General features: G+C 36.6%; 1 protein-coding gene across 1 annotated transcript in view; it reads right to left on the bottom strand.

Annotated features, from left to right (window-relative positions):
- The window catches only part of CFH (complement factor H), a 77,869-nt gene extending 65,355 nt beyond the window's left edge, over positions 1–12,514 (bottom strand). The window contains exon 1 of the mRNA XM_077887112.1: positions 12,310–12,514. Within this exon, the coding sequence (XP_077743238.1) occupies positions 12,310–12,367 (58 nt within the window). The 5' untranslated portion in view covers positions 12,368–12,514. The remainder of the gene's footprint in view (positions 1–12,309) is intronic.
- Between the last annotated feature and the right edge of the window lie 529 nt (positions 12,515–13,043).

The raw sequence follows: 13,043 nt of genomic DNA, 5'->3' as shown, positions 1-13,043 counted from the left end.
TTTATTTAGCTATAACTACCCTTGATATTAAAATGACTACAGGAGGAGGTAAGATGGCAGGGTAACAGGAAGACCCTAGGCTTGCCTCATTCCTTAAACACAGCTAGACACATGTCAAATCATTCTGAACACCCACAAAATTGATCTGAGGACTGATAGAACAAACTGCGCAACTAGAGAAGAGGAGTCAAATCGTGAAGGGCAGAAGGTACAGGAATGTGATTTGGGGGAGAAAGAGATCACAGGGGCTGTAGAGGGGAGCCGTGGTCATGGAGAGAGGCTAGAGAAAGAGACAGGAAATGAGAGAGAGAGGGGGGAGCAGAGGGGGTCACAGAGGGAAAACACTTCCCCAAAGACATTGACTGGGAAAATGAGAGGGGCTGATTTTTGCAAGTTTTTACAAGTTGGGCTCAAAGACTAGAGTTTTTCAAGTCTGTGCCAATGTCAGTGAGGAGCCTTCAGGGCACTGTGGTGTTCCTGTGGAGAAGGGGGGGGGCAGAAGATGCAATCTGAAGATTCTCTGGGACTCCCTGGGAGAGACAAATCCCTCTTCTTGGAGTACATCTGGGAGAGGTGGCACTGCCTCTCCAGGGGGAAAAAGCGCTGGTAGGCGCCATTTCCAGAGACACCTGCTGAGGGCAGTTAACCCAAACACAGGCTCTTTAAATGCACTTTACCCCAAACTCCATGCCCCTGCACTTTGGCACAACTGCCTATCTGGGACAAACCCACATCATCCCAGCGTGGTGAGACCCTCCCCCAGCGGACTGGCATGGGTTCTGCACCATGCCAGGTCCCTAAAGTTTTGAGTTCTAAAACTCAGCTGGCCTGCCTGGGATAGAACACAGGTGCACTGCCCTGCTGGGCAGGCAGATGGCCCAGGCATAGTCAAGGTGAAGGCAGGGATCTGAGGGACACCTGGAATGCATGAGGGGAGCTTTTTCCCTCTTTTGCAAGGGCTTGCCAGACAGCAGTGGGCACGAACTCCCCTTTCCAAGGACATGGAAGAAGAAATGAAGAAGAGCACTACATGGTAATAAAGGGGTCTATCCAACAAGAAAATCTAATAATAGTAAATATTTATGTCCCCCACTTGGGGGCACCCAAATACATAAAACAATGAATAACAAACATACAGGAGCTCATTGATAATAATACAGTAATAGTGGGGGACTTTAATACTCCAGTTACACCAATGGACAGATCACCTAAGCAAAAAACCAACAAGGAAACAATGGCTTTGAAAGACACACTGGAGTAGATGGACTTCACAGATATATTCAGAACATTTCATCCTAAAGCAGCAGAATATACATTCTTTTTGAACGCACATGGAATGTTCTCCAGAATAGATCACATACTTGGTCACAAATCAGGCCTCAGTCAGTACAAAAAGATTGAGATCATATCATGCATATTTTCTGAACACAATGCTATGAAACTTGAAGTCACTCATAAGAAAAAAATTGGAAAGACCATAAATGCATGGAGGTTAAAGAATCCTACTAAAGAATGAATGTGTCAACCAGAAAAGACATAAAAAAATACATGGAAACAAATGATAATGAAAACATGACTGTCCAAAACTTTTGGGATGCAGCAAAAGTGACTCCTAAGAGGAAAGTATATAGCAAATAAGGACTATTTTAAGAAGCAAGAATAATCTCAAATATGCAACCCAACCCTCACCTAAAGGAGCTAGGAAAAGAACAGCAAATGACTAAAGCCGAAAGCCTTTGGAAGAAGGGAAATAATAAAGATTAGAATAGAAATAAATGATATAGAAACAACAACAAAACCCAACAAAACAAGAACAGATAATGAAATCAGGATCTGGTTCTTTGAAATATTTAATAAAACTGATAAATCTCTAGCCAGACTTATCAAAAAGAATAGAGAAAAGATCCAAATAAATAAAATCACAAATGAAAGAGATCACAACCAACATCGTAGAAACACAAACAATCTTAAGAGAGTATTATGAAAAATTATATGCCAACAAATTGGGCATTCTGGAAGAAATGGATATATTCCTAGAAATATATAAACTACCAAAACTGAAATGGGAAGAAATAGAAAACTTGGACAGACTGATAACCAGCCAAGAAATCAGTAATCAAAAATCTCCCAACAAACAAAAGTCCAGAGCCAAATGGCTTCCCAGGGGAATTCTATATGTAAATGATGAATCACTGAATTTTACTCTTGAAAATAATATTACACTATATGTTAATTGACTATAACTTAAATAAAAACTTTAAAAATGATTCCATTAGCAGATCAACGCATTACTTTTAAAAATGGCAAATTTAAAGATACTTATCACCATACATATTTATTAGCATTACTTTCATTACCAAACTTCTTTCTTTACTTGGTTTTATGACAATGGTTTAACATTTCGTTCTAGAATTTCTTTTTAAAAGGCAAAAAGAGGAATGCCAGAGTGGCTCAGTGGCTGAGCATCTGCCTTCGGCTCAGGGCATGACCCTGGAGTCCCAGGATCGAGTCCCACATTAGGGTCCCTGCATGGAGGCTGCTTCTCCCTCTGCCTGTGTCTCTGCCTCTTTCTCTCTCTCTGTCTCTCATGAATAAATAAATAAAATCTTTAAAAAGTAATAAAAAATAAATAAAAGGCAAAAAGAGTAAATAACCAACTGAGCTGAATCCCATCAGGGAACATATCCATTAGGAAAACATCTTACAATTCATAGAAGCTCCATGTAAAGCTATATTTTTGTGTGGTAAATAATGGGATTTAATATATAGTAACTTTTCTTTGAAGTTTTAGTTGAAGCAAGTTTTTAGCACATTTGTGAGGGAATTTTTTTTTTAAGATTTTTATTTATTTATTCATGAGAGACGCACAGAAAGAGAGAGGCAGAGACACAGGCAGAGGGAGAGAAGCAGGCTCCATGCAAGAAGCCTGATGTGGGACTAGATCCCAGGTCTCCAGGATCACTCTCTGGGCTGAAGGCGGCGCTAACCACTGAGCCACCCAGGGATCCCCGGTGAGGGAACTTTTAATAAATGATTCCACAGTATAGTTTTGATTTTTTAGAATTTAAGTAAACATACTTTTTATCCACTAGATGGTGCTAATGCCCTATCATTAAACAACACAAACCCCATCTCCTGGCATTTCCCACCCCAACAAAAAAGCCAGATTTTTTTGTAGTTATTAGTTTTTAAATTTAATGTTCATGTTTTCATGTGAAAATTTTATGCTTAATTACAGGCTAATATGTGTGTTTTTCAGCTTAGAAATTCAGATCCAGTGCTCGCTTTGGCAGCACATATACTAAAGAAATTCAGATCCACTTCTTGGCATTCAGATTACTGGAAAAATAGTTAAATTTCAAATGTAAACGCCATATTGTGAGTACAGAACTATTTTTCACTAGTGTATTAACATTTTGGTAGAATTAGGTCCTATCCGGGATCCCTGGGTGGCACAGCGGTTTAGCGCCTGCCTTTGGCCCAGGGCGCCATCCTGGAGACCCAGGATCGAATCCCACATCGGGCTCCTGGTGCATGGAGCCTGCTCCTCCCTCTGCCTGTGTCTCTGCCTCTCTCTCTCTCTGTGTGTGTGACTATCATAAATAAATAAAAAAATTAAAAAAAAAAAAAGAATTAGGTCCTATCCTGTTAAGTTAATGCAAGAGAAGAGTAACAAAGGATTTTTTAAATCAATTAATCCATTCAATTTAAATAATGATTAATTTTTTTAAAATGTATTTGAGAGAGAGATTGAGAGAGAATGTACGCAGCTGGGGAGGAGCAGAGGAAGACTCTGTGCTGAGCGCAGAACCCCACACGGTCTTCATCTCAGGACCCTGAGATCATGACCTGATCTGAAACCAAGAGCAAGGCGCTTAACTGGCTCTGCTACCCAAGTGCCCCTAAATTATTTTTTTTTAAGGTAACAAATCTACCAAAAGAGTAATCCATCCACAAAACATTAATCAATACACGCACACTCAGCCCATTGGCTAGCCTGAGGCAAATGCATTTCCTTTTGGTTTTAATTCAAGATAATACATTTATACCTCTAATTGTTGATTTTTTCAAATTTAATTACTGTTAACAACCAGGTATAAAAGACAGGGATATATCTCTTTGATATCACCTTCCTACCACCCTCTCATAATATTTACTGTGTATGTATATTTACTCCATGTATGCATATATCCATACACGTGTGTGTATATTAGCTCTATCAGTGAGAGTAAGAGAGAATAAGAATTCTCATATTGATTACCCTTTTTACTTTAAGTAATTCTTAAAATTCTGGTGCTTTTTTCCATAAACAAATAGCATCTCTTGACTGTACAAAAACAGTATCACCACTCCCTACCCCATTTATCCATCTTTCTACCACCATTTCCAAAATCTCAGTTCTGATTATTATCATTTGCCACCTCGACTGTGAAGCAGCTACTAGTCTCCATACCTCCATCCTCCCATTCTCCACAGGACTCCACAGGAATTTTGGCAAAATTGGTCCTGCCACTCCTGTGCTTAAAATTCTTCAGTGACTTTCCCTTTACCTTAAGACACTACAAACTCCTTACCCCGCCCTTGGAACCACTTCTCCGGCTCTTGCCATTCTCTCTGATAGCATCTTGTCACCTCTACTGTGTACTCATTGCACCAAAGCTACCCTAGTTTGTTTATATTTTGTCAAGCATCTCAAATGTATTTTTTTTCCCTTTAGATCTCTTGGTTTATTTCTCTCCTAGAACACTTGCGGCAGAGACTTTTGGTGGTTGCTTTTGTCCCATCTTTCAGGCTTTCCTCAAATATTATTTCCTCAAAGTGACCCACTTAAGACCAGCCCAGCTAAAGGCTCTGCACCCCACTACTCCATCTCTCTGGTTTTTCTTCAGCCTCTACTTTACTTCCTTCACAACATAGTTCACAATTCACAATTATTTTTATGTTGACAAGGATTTCATCTATCCTGCCATCAAAATGTAAGCTCCCATTCTGTTTTACAGAACGGAGCAATTTTCATTAGTACTCAGATCCTCTTACCTCACATTCACCTCCTCTCTACTTTTGTTCTAATCTTCAACACACTGAGCATTATCAATTCACCTCATTCTCAAAACATTTAAATGATACACTATCTTGTGTTCTAACAGGAATTAAGTGTATCTTAACAATGTGACTTTTATCTGTCTGAATTCACAAAAACCTGTTCAAGCTCAGCTAAACCACATTCTTAAAAAAGATTTTTAATTAGACAAAAAGACATTTCAGCCCAGGTAATCAAACTGTTGGCATGTGTGTAGAGCAACCACATTTGTTTGAATTAAACTGGCAGTTTTTGAAGAAACAGGGCAAGGGGTTTAGTAAACAGGTAACGTAAATATATTTCAAAAGTATACAAACATTTTAAGACTTAGGTTATGATTTTCTTTTAATAGCATCTCTCTTCTCAATTTCTTTTTTTTCTTTTTTAAAGATTTTATTTATTTATTTATTCATGACAGACACAGAGAGGCAGAGACACAGGCAGAGGGAGAAGCAGGCTCCATGTAGGGAGCCTGATGTGGGACTCCATCCCGGGACTCCAGGATCATGCCCTGGGCTGAAGGTGGCGCTAAACCGCTGAGCCACCCAGGGATCCCCTTTTTTTGATTTTTTAAATGAAATTCTACCTGGGTATTCTCTTGGTCTGATATTGTGATTTAAAATTATTCTGTCCATAAATAAGAGTGTGAATGGATTTGGCTATTGAATAAGAATGGAATTCATTTTGCTTTTATTTGGGAGGCATAGTTACAAAATTTTGGTTAAAGGTAAGAATAAATATCCTTGATAATTTAATAATCATCTACTTAATTTTTGCAATTTTGAATTTTAAAGGGTATTATTAACATGCAACACAGAGCTAATTACTTGTTTTCAAGGTCAATATATCTATAAACTGTTATTTGAAAAGTATTCTTAATCAAATGAAATAAATCATGATAAAATTATATACTTGAGAAAACCTTAATCAAATGTGTACCAGATTGTTTTGGTAGACTAAGGTTGATCTCTTTATACAATTACTCTATTTTTCTAAAATTATTTTGGGAAAAAAAGAACAAGAGATATTACTTTTAGGTAGCCTAATTCTAAATTTAGTAAATATTAGAATATATTTTAAAGCAAAACTACAAATCAATTTAGAAAAAATAAATGGACAAAATGGAAATAGCAAAAGTGGATATTTTATGTTAAATTTCTTTTCTAGGGATCCCTGGGTGGCGCAGCGGTTTGGCGCCTGTCTTTGGCCCAGGGCGCTATCCTGGAGACCCGGAATCGAGTCCCACGTGGGGCTCCCGGTGCATGGAGCCTGCTTCTCCCTCTGCCCGTGTCTCTGCCTCTCTCTCTCTCTCTCTCGCTCTCTGTGTGTGACTATCATAAATAAATAAATAAATAAATAAATAAATAAATTTCTTTTCTATCTTCTTACTGATATATATGCATACTAGCTATATGTGCATGACCCAGTTTTCAAAACAAGACAAATTCAGAGTATTTTACAAATAATATGAGAATAATTAAAGACATTTGGCAAATAATAAATATATATACACCCCTATAAAGAAAATATCAGTTGCAATTAAGTTTTAATTTTATTTTTTATTTTAATTTTTAAAAAGATTTTATTCATTTATTTATTTTGGGAAAGAGAGCAAGCGCTTGCATGCACAAGCTCAGGTGTGCACACGGGAGCAGGGGGGGGGCGGAGGGAGGGGACAATCTCAAGTCAACTGTGCTGAATGGAGCCTTATGCAGGGCTTGGTCCCATGACCCCAAGAAAATGACCTGAGCCAAAATCCTGAAGTGGTCACTCAACGGACTGAACCACCCAGGTGCCCCAAAGTGAAGTTTTTAAAAAATAACTCTAGGAAGAACAGATAGAGATTATATTGCATTATTAAAGCATTTAAAGACACAAAATTATATTTTTAAAATTTGAAAGTATGATTATGAAATATTTTCTTGAAACTTTAACAGTGTAAAGACCATGAAAATAATTCCGGGAGTATGAAAAGCAAATAAGCAAATGGGAGACCAGGTAATAGCTATAAGACATCAGCTATGATCATGCCATAGTTAGGATGGAAACAAGTTACTATGAGGATACTGTTTGAATATTTCACTGAAATCGAGTTTCTTGAAATGGATAGTGTTTGAATGGCTAATACCTAATGCCAAATATTATTATTGTTCAGGTGAAAATGGTAGCTTAAAATGAATTGTTAGTATATATTGGCTGGTTGCTATAAAAAGGAGCTTAGTTAGAGGGTGACATTAATTGAGTGCCTTTAAAAACTCTAGCAGGGGCAACTGGGTGGCTCAGTGGTTGAGCATCTGCCTTCCGCTCAGGTTGTGATCCTGGGGTCCTGGGATCAGTCCCACATGGGGCTCCCTGCATGGAGCCTGCTTCTCCCTCTGCCTGTGTCTCTGCCTCTCTCTCTCTCTCATGAATAAATAAACAAAATCTTTAAAAAAAACCAAAACTCTGTAGCAGGAATGATTTAGCTTCTAAATAATTATCATGACAATCTTGAGGATAAATATTAAAAAAGAAAAAGAAAAACAACACACACTATACCCAATTTCACCTGTAGTACTTATGGAAATGCAATTGATGGAAGATTTAGAAATGTGGGAGTTGTTTCCAACTCTCCATTTTTACAGATCTGTTAGTCTTTTGTATACCAATTGATGCTTCCTCAGTCTTAAAATCTCCTCCTCCCTGTCATCCTTATTAGGTTAACTCCTATTCCTACCCAAAATGTCATCCAGACCCTGACCTATTTCTTTCTCTTTATTCTACCTCTTACAAATCAACTCCTCAACCCTATCCCACTCCATCCTCTGATTTCTATTTGGGTATCTTGCCTCCTCTAAATAATCCTATAGTCTCTCTTTTGCTTATCTCCATCACAATACTTTATATGAGAAAATACAACATGGTGGTAAAATACAGCACTCATTCCTTTTGTTTTCCCCGCTAAATGGCCTTTTGGAAAATGTTAGTCGTAGGGCCTGGGCACGTAATTGTACCTCAAAAAATGATCATTGTATGAACAAAGAAATGAACGGATGAATAGGGAACTCTCTTGGAGTTTTTCCATTATATCTGCGGATTATAGGCAATCTCTGAAAAGAGTGTAGTGGATGGTAGCAAATATAAAAGATAAGACATGGGAACAAATGTTTAGTAATCTTTTTTTTTTAATAATTAATTTTTTTTCACATGTTGGCCTTAAGGGATACTGCATATTTTCTTTTAAAAAAAATATTTTTATTTATTTATTCATAGAGACACAGAGAGAGAGAGAGAGAGAGAGAGAGAGAGAGGCAGAGGGAGAAGCAGGCCCCATGCAGGGAGCCCGATGCAGGACTCGATCCCGAGTCTCCAAGATCACACCTCGGGCTGCAGGCGGCGCTAAACCGCTGCACCACCGGGGCTGCCCTGTTTAGTAATCTTTTGAAGTCAGGAATCATTTTATTTAGTTCAAAAAAAAAAAAACCTTTTGGGAGCCTATGAAAAAGTGAACGTCTCAATAACCACTTTTCTGTCTACTACACTTTTGGTCAACAAAGTTCGAGAAACTTGGTGCTCCCAGTTAAAATGCCAAAACAAATAAATGTGCTATCATATCTTTTATCCCATTCCTTCTGTTATTTTAATTCTTTTTCTGTTCTATTACTTTAATTTCTCTGAGCCATTTTTATAAATGTTTCCTCATAATTTTAAGCTGAAATGTAACTCTTTTTTCTCCCCAGTTATTTCATGTCCTTTTTATGTATCATATTCTGAAACTATTTAAAGTTGTTAAGAAATGGGTAAGGTGCACATCGGTTCTGTGAGCACAGGATAGATTGGTTGGCAAGAGTCTCACAGGCGTGGGCAGGTGGGGGATGGCGTTTCGGGTGAAAAGAGGGAGGCATAGTTGGGAAGAAGGAAAAGTGCAAAGGCTGTACAACAAGTAGGGATTGAGCAAAGACAAGTGGATGGATATAGACTTTGGCTGAAGCCCTAGCCATCAAAGGCCAAAAATGAAGAATCTACTAACTTGTCATTTAGAACTTACTTCCAGCTAAGAATAATTTCAGCAATACTTAATAATTCAGTTCTGGTTTAACACTATATGCAGGCAAAAAAAGTAGCACATGTATTCTCCGGATATGACTACACTTAGAATAAGCAAGGCCTGCTTTGGCATACCTCTCCTCTGACATTCCCCGGCATCTGCTCTGACCCTTCTCTTGGCACTCACCGGTGCACTTCCCCATCGGATCTTCCCCTCCGCAGAAAAACCTCACTTTCCAGATTTGCTTAGTCTCCTTCTTCACCCTTATCATTCATTTCTACCTTTCCTCACTAAAATTGCTACAGAGAAGTTATTGATATATAATAATTCACAGTAAATTACAGTGACTAATAGTAGATTTAACTGTTCTAAAGTATTTATTCAGAGTATTTGTCATTCCACATAAATTTCAGGTTTGTTGAATATGGTGATATCAGCATGTAAGACATTTTTGAAGAAGACAGGAAATTGAAGGCAATTGGGTCATTGCACAACCTTAAATCACAGTACATGGGTAAACACCCCACAGCTATCTCTGAAAATGTGGGGTTTTGGTGAAGGGAGAAGGAGAAATCTTATTCATCATGTTGGAATTAAAACACAGAATTTAGGATTAAAAATCACTACCTCAAGTTTTCTGGATTAGATAACTATGTGTTACATTCATATATACCCTTATGAGTGTTTATAATTAAGTTGTAATTAATTCTTATGATTTATAATATCAATTATTGGGGATCCCTGGGTGGCGCAGCGGTTTGGCGCCTGCCTTTGGCCCAGGGCGCGATCCTGGAGACCTGGGATCGAATCCCACGTCAGGTTCCCGGTGCATGGAGCCTGCTTCTCCCTCTGCCTATGTCTCTGCCTCTCTCTCTCTCTCTATGACTCATAAATAAATAAAAAAATTAAAAAAAATCATTTATAATATCAATTATTTTTTCCATTTTAGGGCTAACTCAAATTTGAAACCATCTTGTGTTTGAAATATATTAAAAAAATTTTTTTCCTACCCTTTCTGATAGAAGAGAATCTCTCCAGCTTTGATCTATAATATATTTTAAGTCCTGAAAGAACTTTTTTGCCCTTTAAACCTCCAGAATTAGATAACACATATATCTCTCCAGACAAAACAGCCAGTGTGTATTTGGACATGTTTCAGTAGGTTTTAATTTATTCACATTTATCAGCCAGGAATTTCTGGACTGTGGCTAATTTCAAAGAGTATGTGGTACGTTTGAGGGACTGTTATTCTAAACTTTGTCCTGTAAATCTGACTAGATTCTTAGCAGCCTGTGGTGACTCCTGCAACCACGCTGTTTTACAAGGAAGCAACTAAAGTTTCTATACAAATGGCAGTAGGTAGGCAGAGAGCCCATTGCATTACAAAGGTACTAGTCGGTCTCCAAGAAACTTGGGCTAACAAATTCTTCCTATCAGCTATGATTCCTCTTTAGTAGTGAGTACTATTTTTTGATGAATGTTTACTTTAAACAGGACAGAGGCGATTTATGAAATGCTAACAGGTCAAGCATGGCTGAATAAAACAGATTGTGATAGCATTCAAATCAGTATTCAATCAGCAGAAACTGGTATCACATTTAAACACATTTTGATGAAATATAAAATACAGATGAGTCAGCTGGAATCAATTAAGAGGTTTAAATTGCTATTATTTAATTTTTATTACACACTTTGTAGCATCCAATTTTAATATTTCAAATCCCACTTTGTAATCACTTAAACAGTTTAATTAAACTTGGCCTCAATTCTTGAGTTTTGAACATGAACTAGAAATAAATCTTCCTTTCATGATAAATGATATCTACATAAAGCCTCAGCAAAGCACATGTAAATATTGAGACACTGAAAGTATTCCTTTTAAAGAAAAGACAAAAAAACACTTATGTAAAGAGAAAAGATATTTGCTACGACTGGTAACATTAACAGGATTCTGGAACTCTTTGCCAATACAATAATATTTTACTTTTGAATATTAACTGTAGTATTTTTGTGTGCAGGGAAATGATTAAATACCTAGTTTAAAAGGTGGCTGGATATAAAGTTTCCAAGCTAAAAATCAAGTGTACTAGAATGTAAAACTGAAAGAAAGCTCTGTTATAGAAAAAAATTAAACACATTTGAATAAACCTTACAAAAATGACTAAAAGATATAATTAAAAAGATAAGTACTTTTATTTTCTACACAAGTACTTTCATTTTCTACATTGGAAGATGCTCAAGGACAGATTTTTAAATTGTTTGCTAATATTTCTCAATGCTTAGAGGTTGACATGAAGTAAGCATTCAATCCAAACTTGTTGACTTAGTGAAAAGTTTTAGAAGTTTATGAATGATAGGTAACTGATTTGGCTTTAAAATGTCAGTGAAATATTATCATATAATTAGTTACCTATCGTGAATTAGAAACCAAATTTCCTCCAAAGAAACTTTTTGATCTATTGAGAAGTAGTGTTAGGATTAAATTTAATTATGTCTAGGGATTGTCTTATTGATGATACCAGAAAAAAAACTTCTACATTCATATTCATACTCCTAAGACTCTCTTCTAGAATATATCTCAAATACAACCACAGGAAAAAAACCCATTTTGAATAACTTACATGTTACAAACATTCCATGTTCAATTTTTTCAGATATATGTGGTATTTTCATTCTAATGATACAAGTAATGTTTGCTTATCTACAAGACTTTTAAGGCCGTGGCAATATCAGTTGTAAATGATAGACAGATTTTTCTTTAGAGAGGGTTGACATCTATATCTGAAATAAATCCAATCATTGGATGATTTGAAGGCTTCTATTGTCTAATTTCTGTTCTAGTTCTATGTACGTTCCTATGCTTCTTAATACTTTTACACAAAGCATTTTGGTGAAAATTCTAAACAACAAAAACAAAATTATGATGATTTCAAGGAAAATTACTATGATATATTAGTTTTCAAAATATTTATTAAAACATCTTTTGAATTTTTACATTAAATAAAACCACGATAAATAATCACATCATTTAAATATGCTACTTACATTTTTTCAAACTTAACAATGTCATAAGCTACTGGCACACTAAGCTACAGAACAGTAATGAAATCACATTTTCTAGACCAAATTTCTATTACCGCTGTGAAGAGCATATTAGCAAATGTTTATAATATAGAAAAAGTCTTCCTTTTTTTACTCTTACCTTCTGCAACACAAACAGTCCACAATATAAGCCAAATGATCTCCCCTGGAAATCTCATTTTGAGGATCTTTTAGGAGTACATTTAATAGCTGACACCATTCACACTATGTCAACTTCTCTTTCTCTAAAAAAATGTGGGTAGTGCAGGAAAGCATTTGCTCAAAAGAAGTTGAAACGCAACTCGGGGAATTAAAGGGACTGCTAGATGCTCCGCCCATCAGAAACTTTTGCAAGATAAAAGAAAAAAATCAACCACAAGCCTCAGCAATGCTAGTGTTTGAAACTGATTGTCCCTGCATTCCCACTGAATGTTAATGCTGTGACCTGCTTTTGATTTGTTTTTATAAACTCATGCATGTTCTCCGCTGGAACACATTCAGATTCTTGGAATGTGCAAAGATACATCTGGTGATATCCTTTGGATTTCATAAACCCTCAGGAGATCAAATAATAGAAGCTTTTTAAAAAAAATCATGTACAGAACTTGGAGTTAGGCAATGCTTTCACAAATAAGACCCAGACAAGACCCAGACAATGTGAGTAAACTTTTGCCAAGAGTATGGTGCTGGCATGCTTTTCCTGAAACCCAGAAATTATTCTATTAAGAACTTGTTAAATACGTGTGTGAAAACAGGATCCCTTTCATTGGTCATACATATGTCTAATAATTCAAAAACTAAGAAATGTGAATGTAGAATTTTTAAACTTTATATTGAAATATAATATGCATAAAG

This window comes from Canis aureus, chromosome 38 (genome assembly GCF_053574225.1).
Source record: "Canis aureus isolate CA01 chromosome 38, VMU_Caureus_v.1.0, whole genome shotgun sequence".
Classification (NCBI taxonomy): Eukaryota; Metazoa; Chordata; class Mammalia; order Carnivora; family Canidae; genus Canis; species Canis aureus.
Note: the sequence above shows the minus strand (reverse complement) of the source record. Positions and strands in the feature narration are given on the sequence as shown.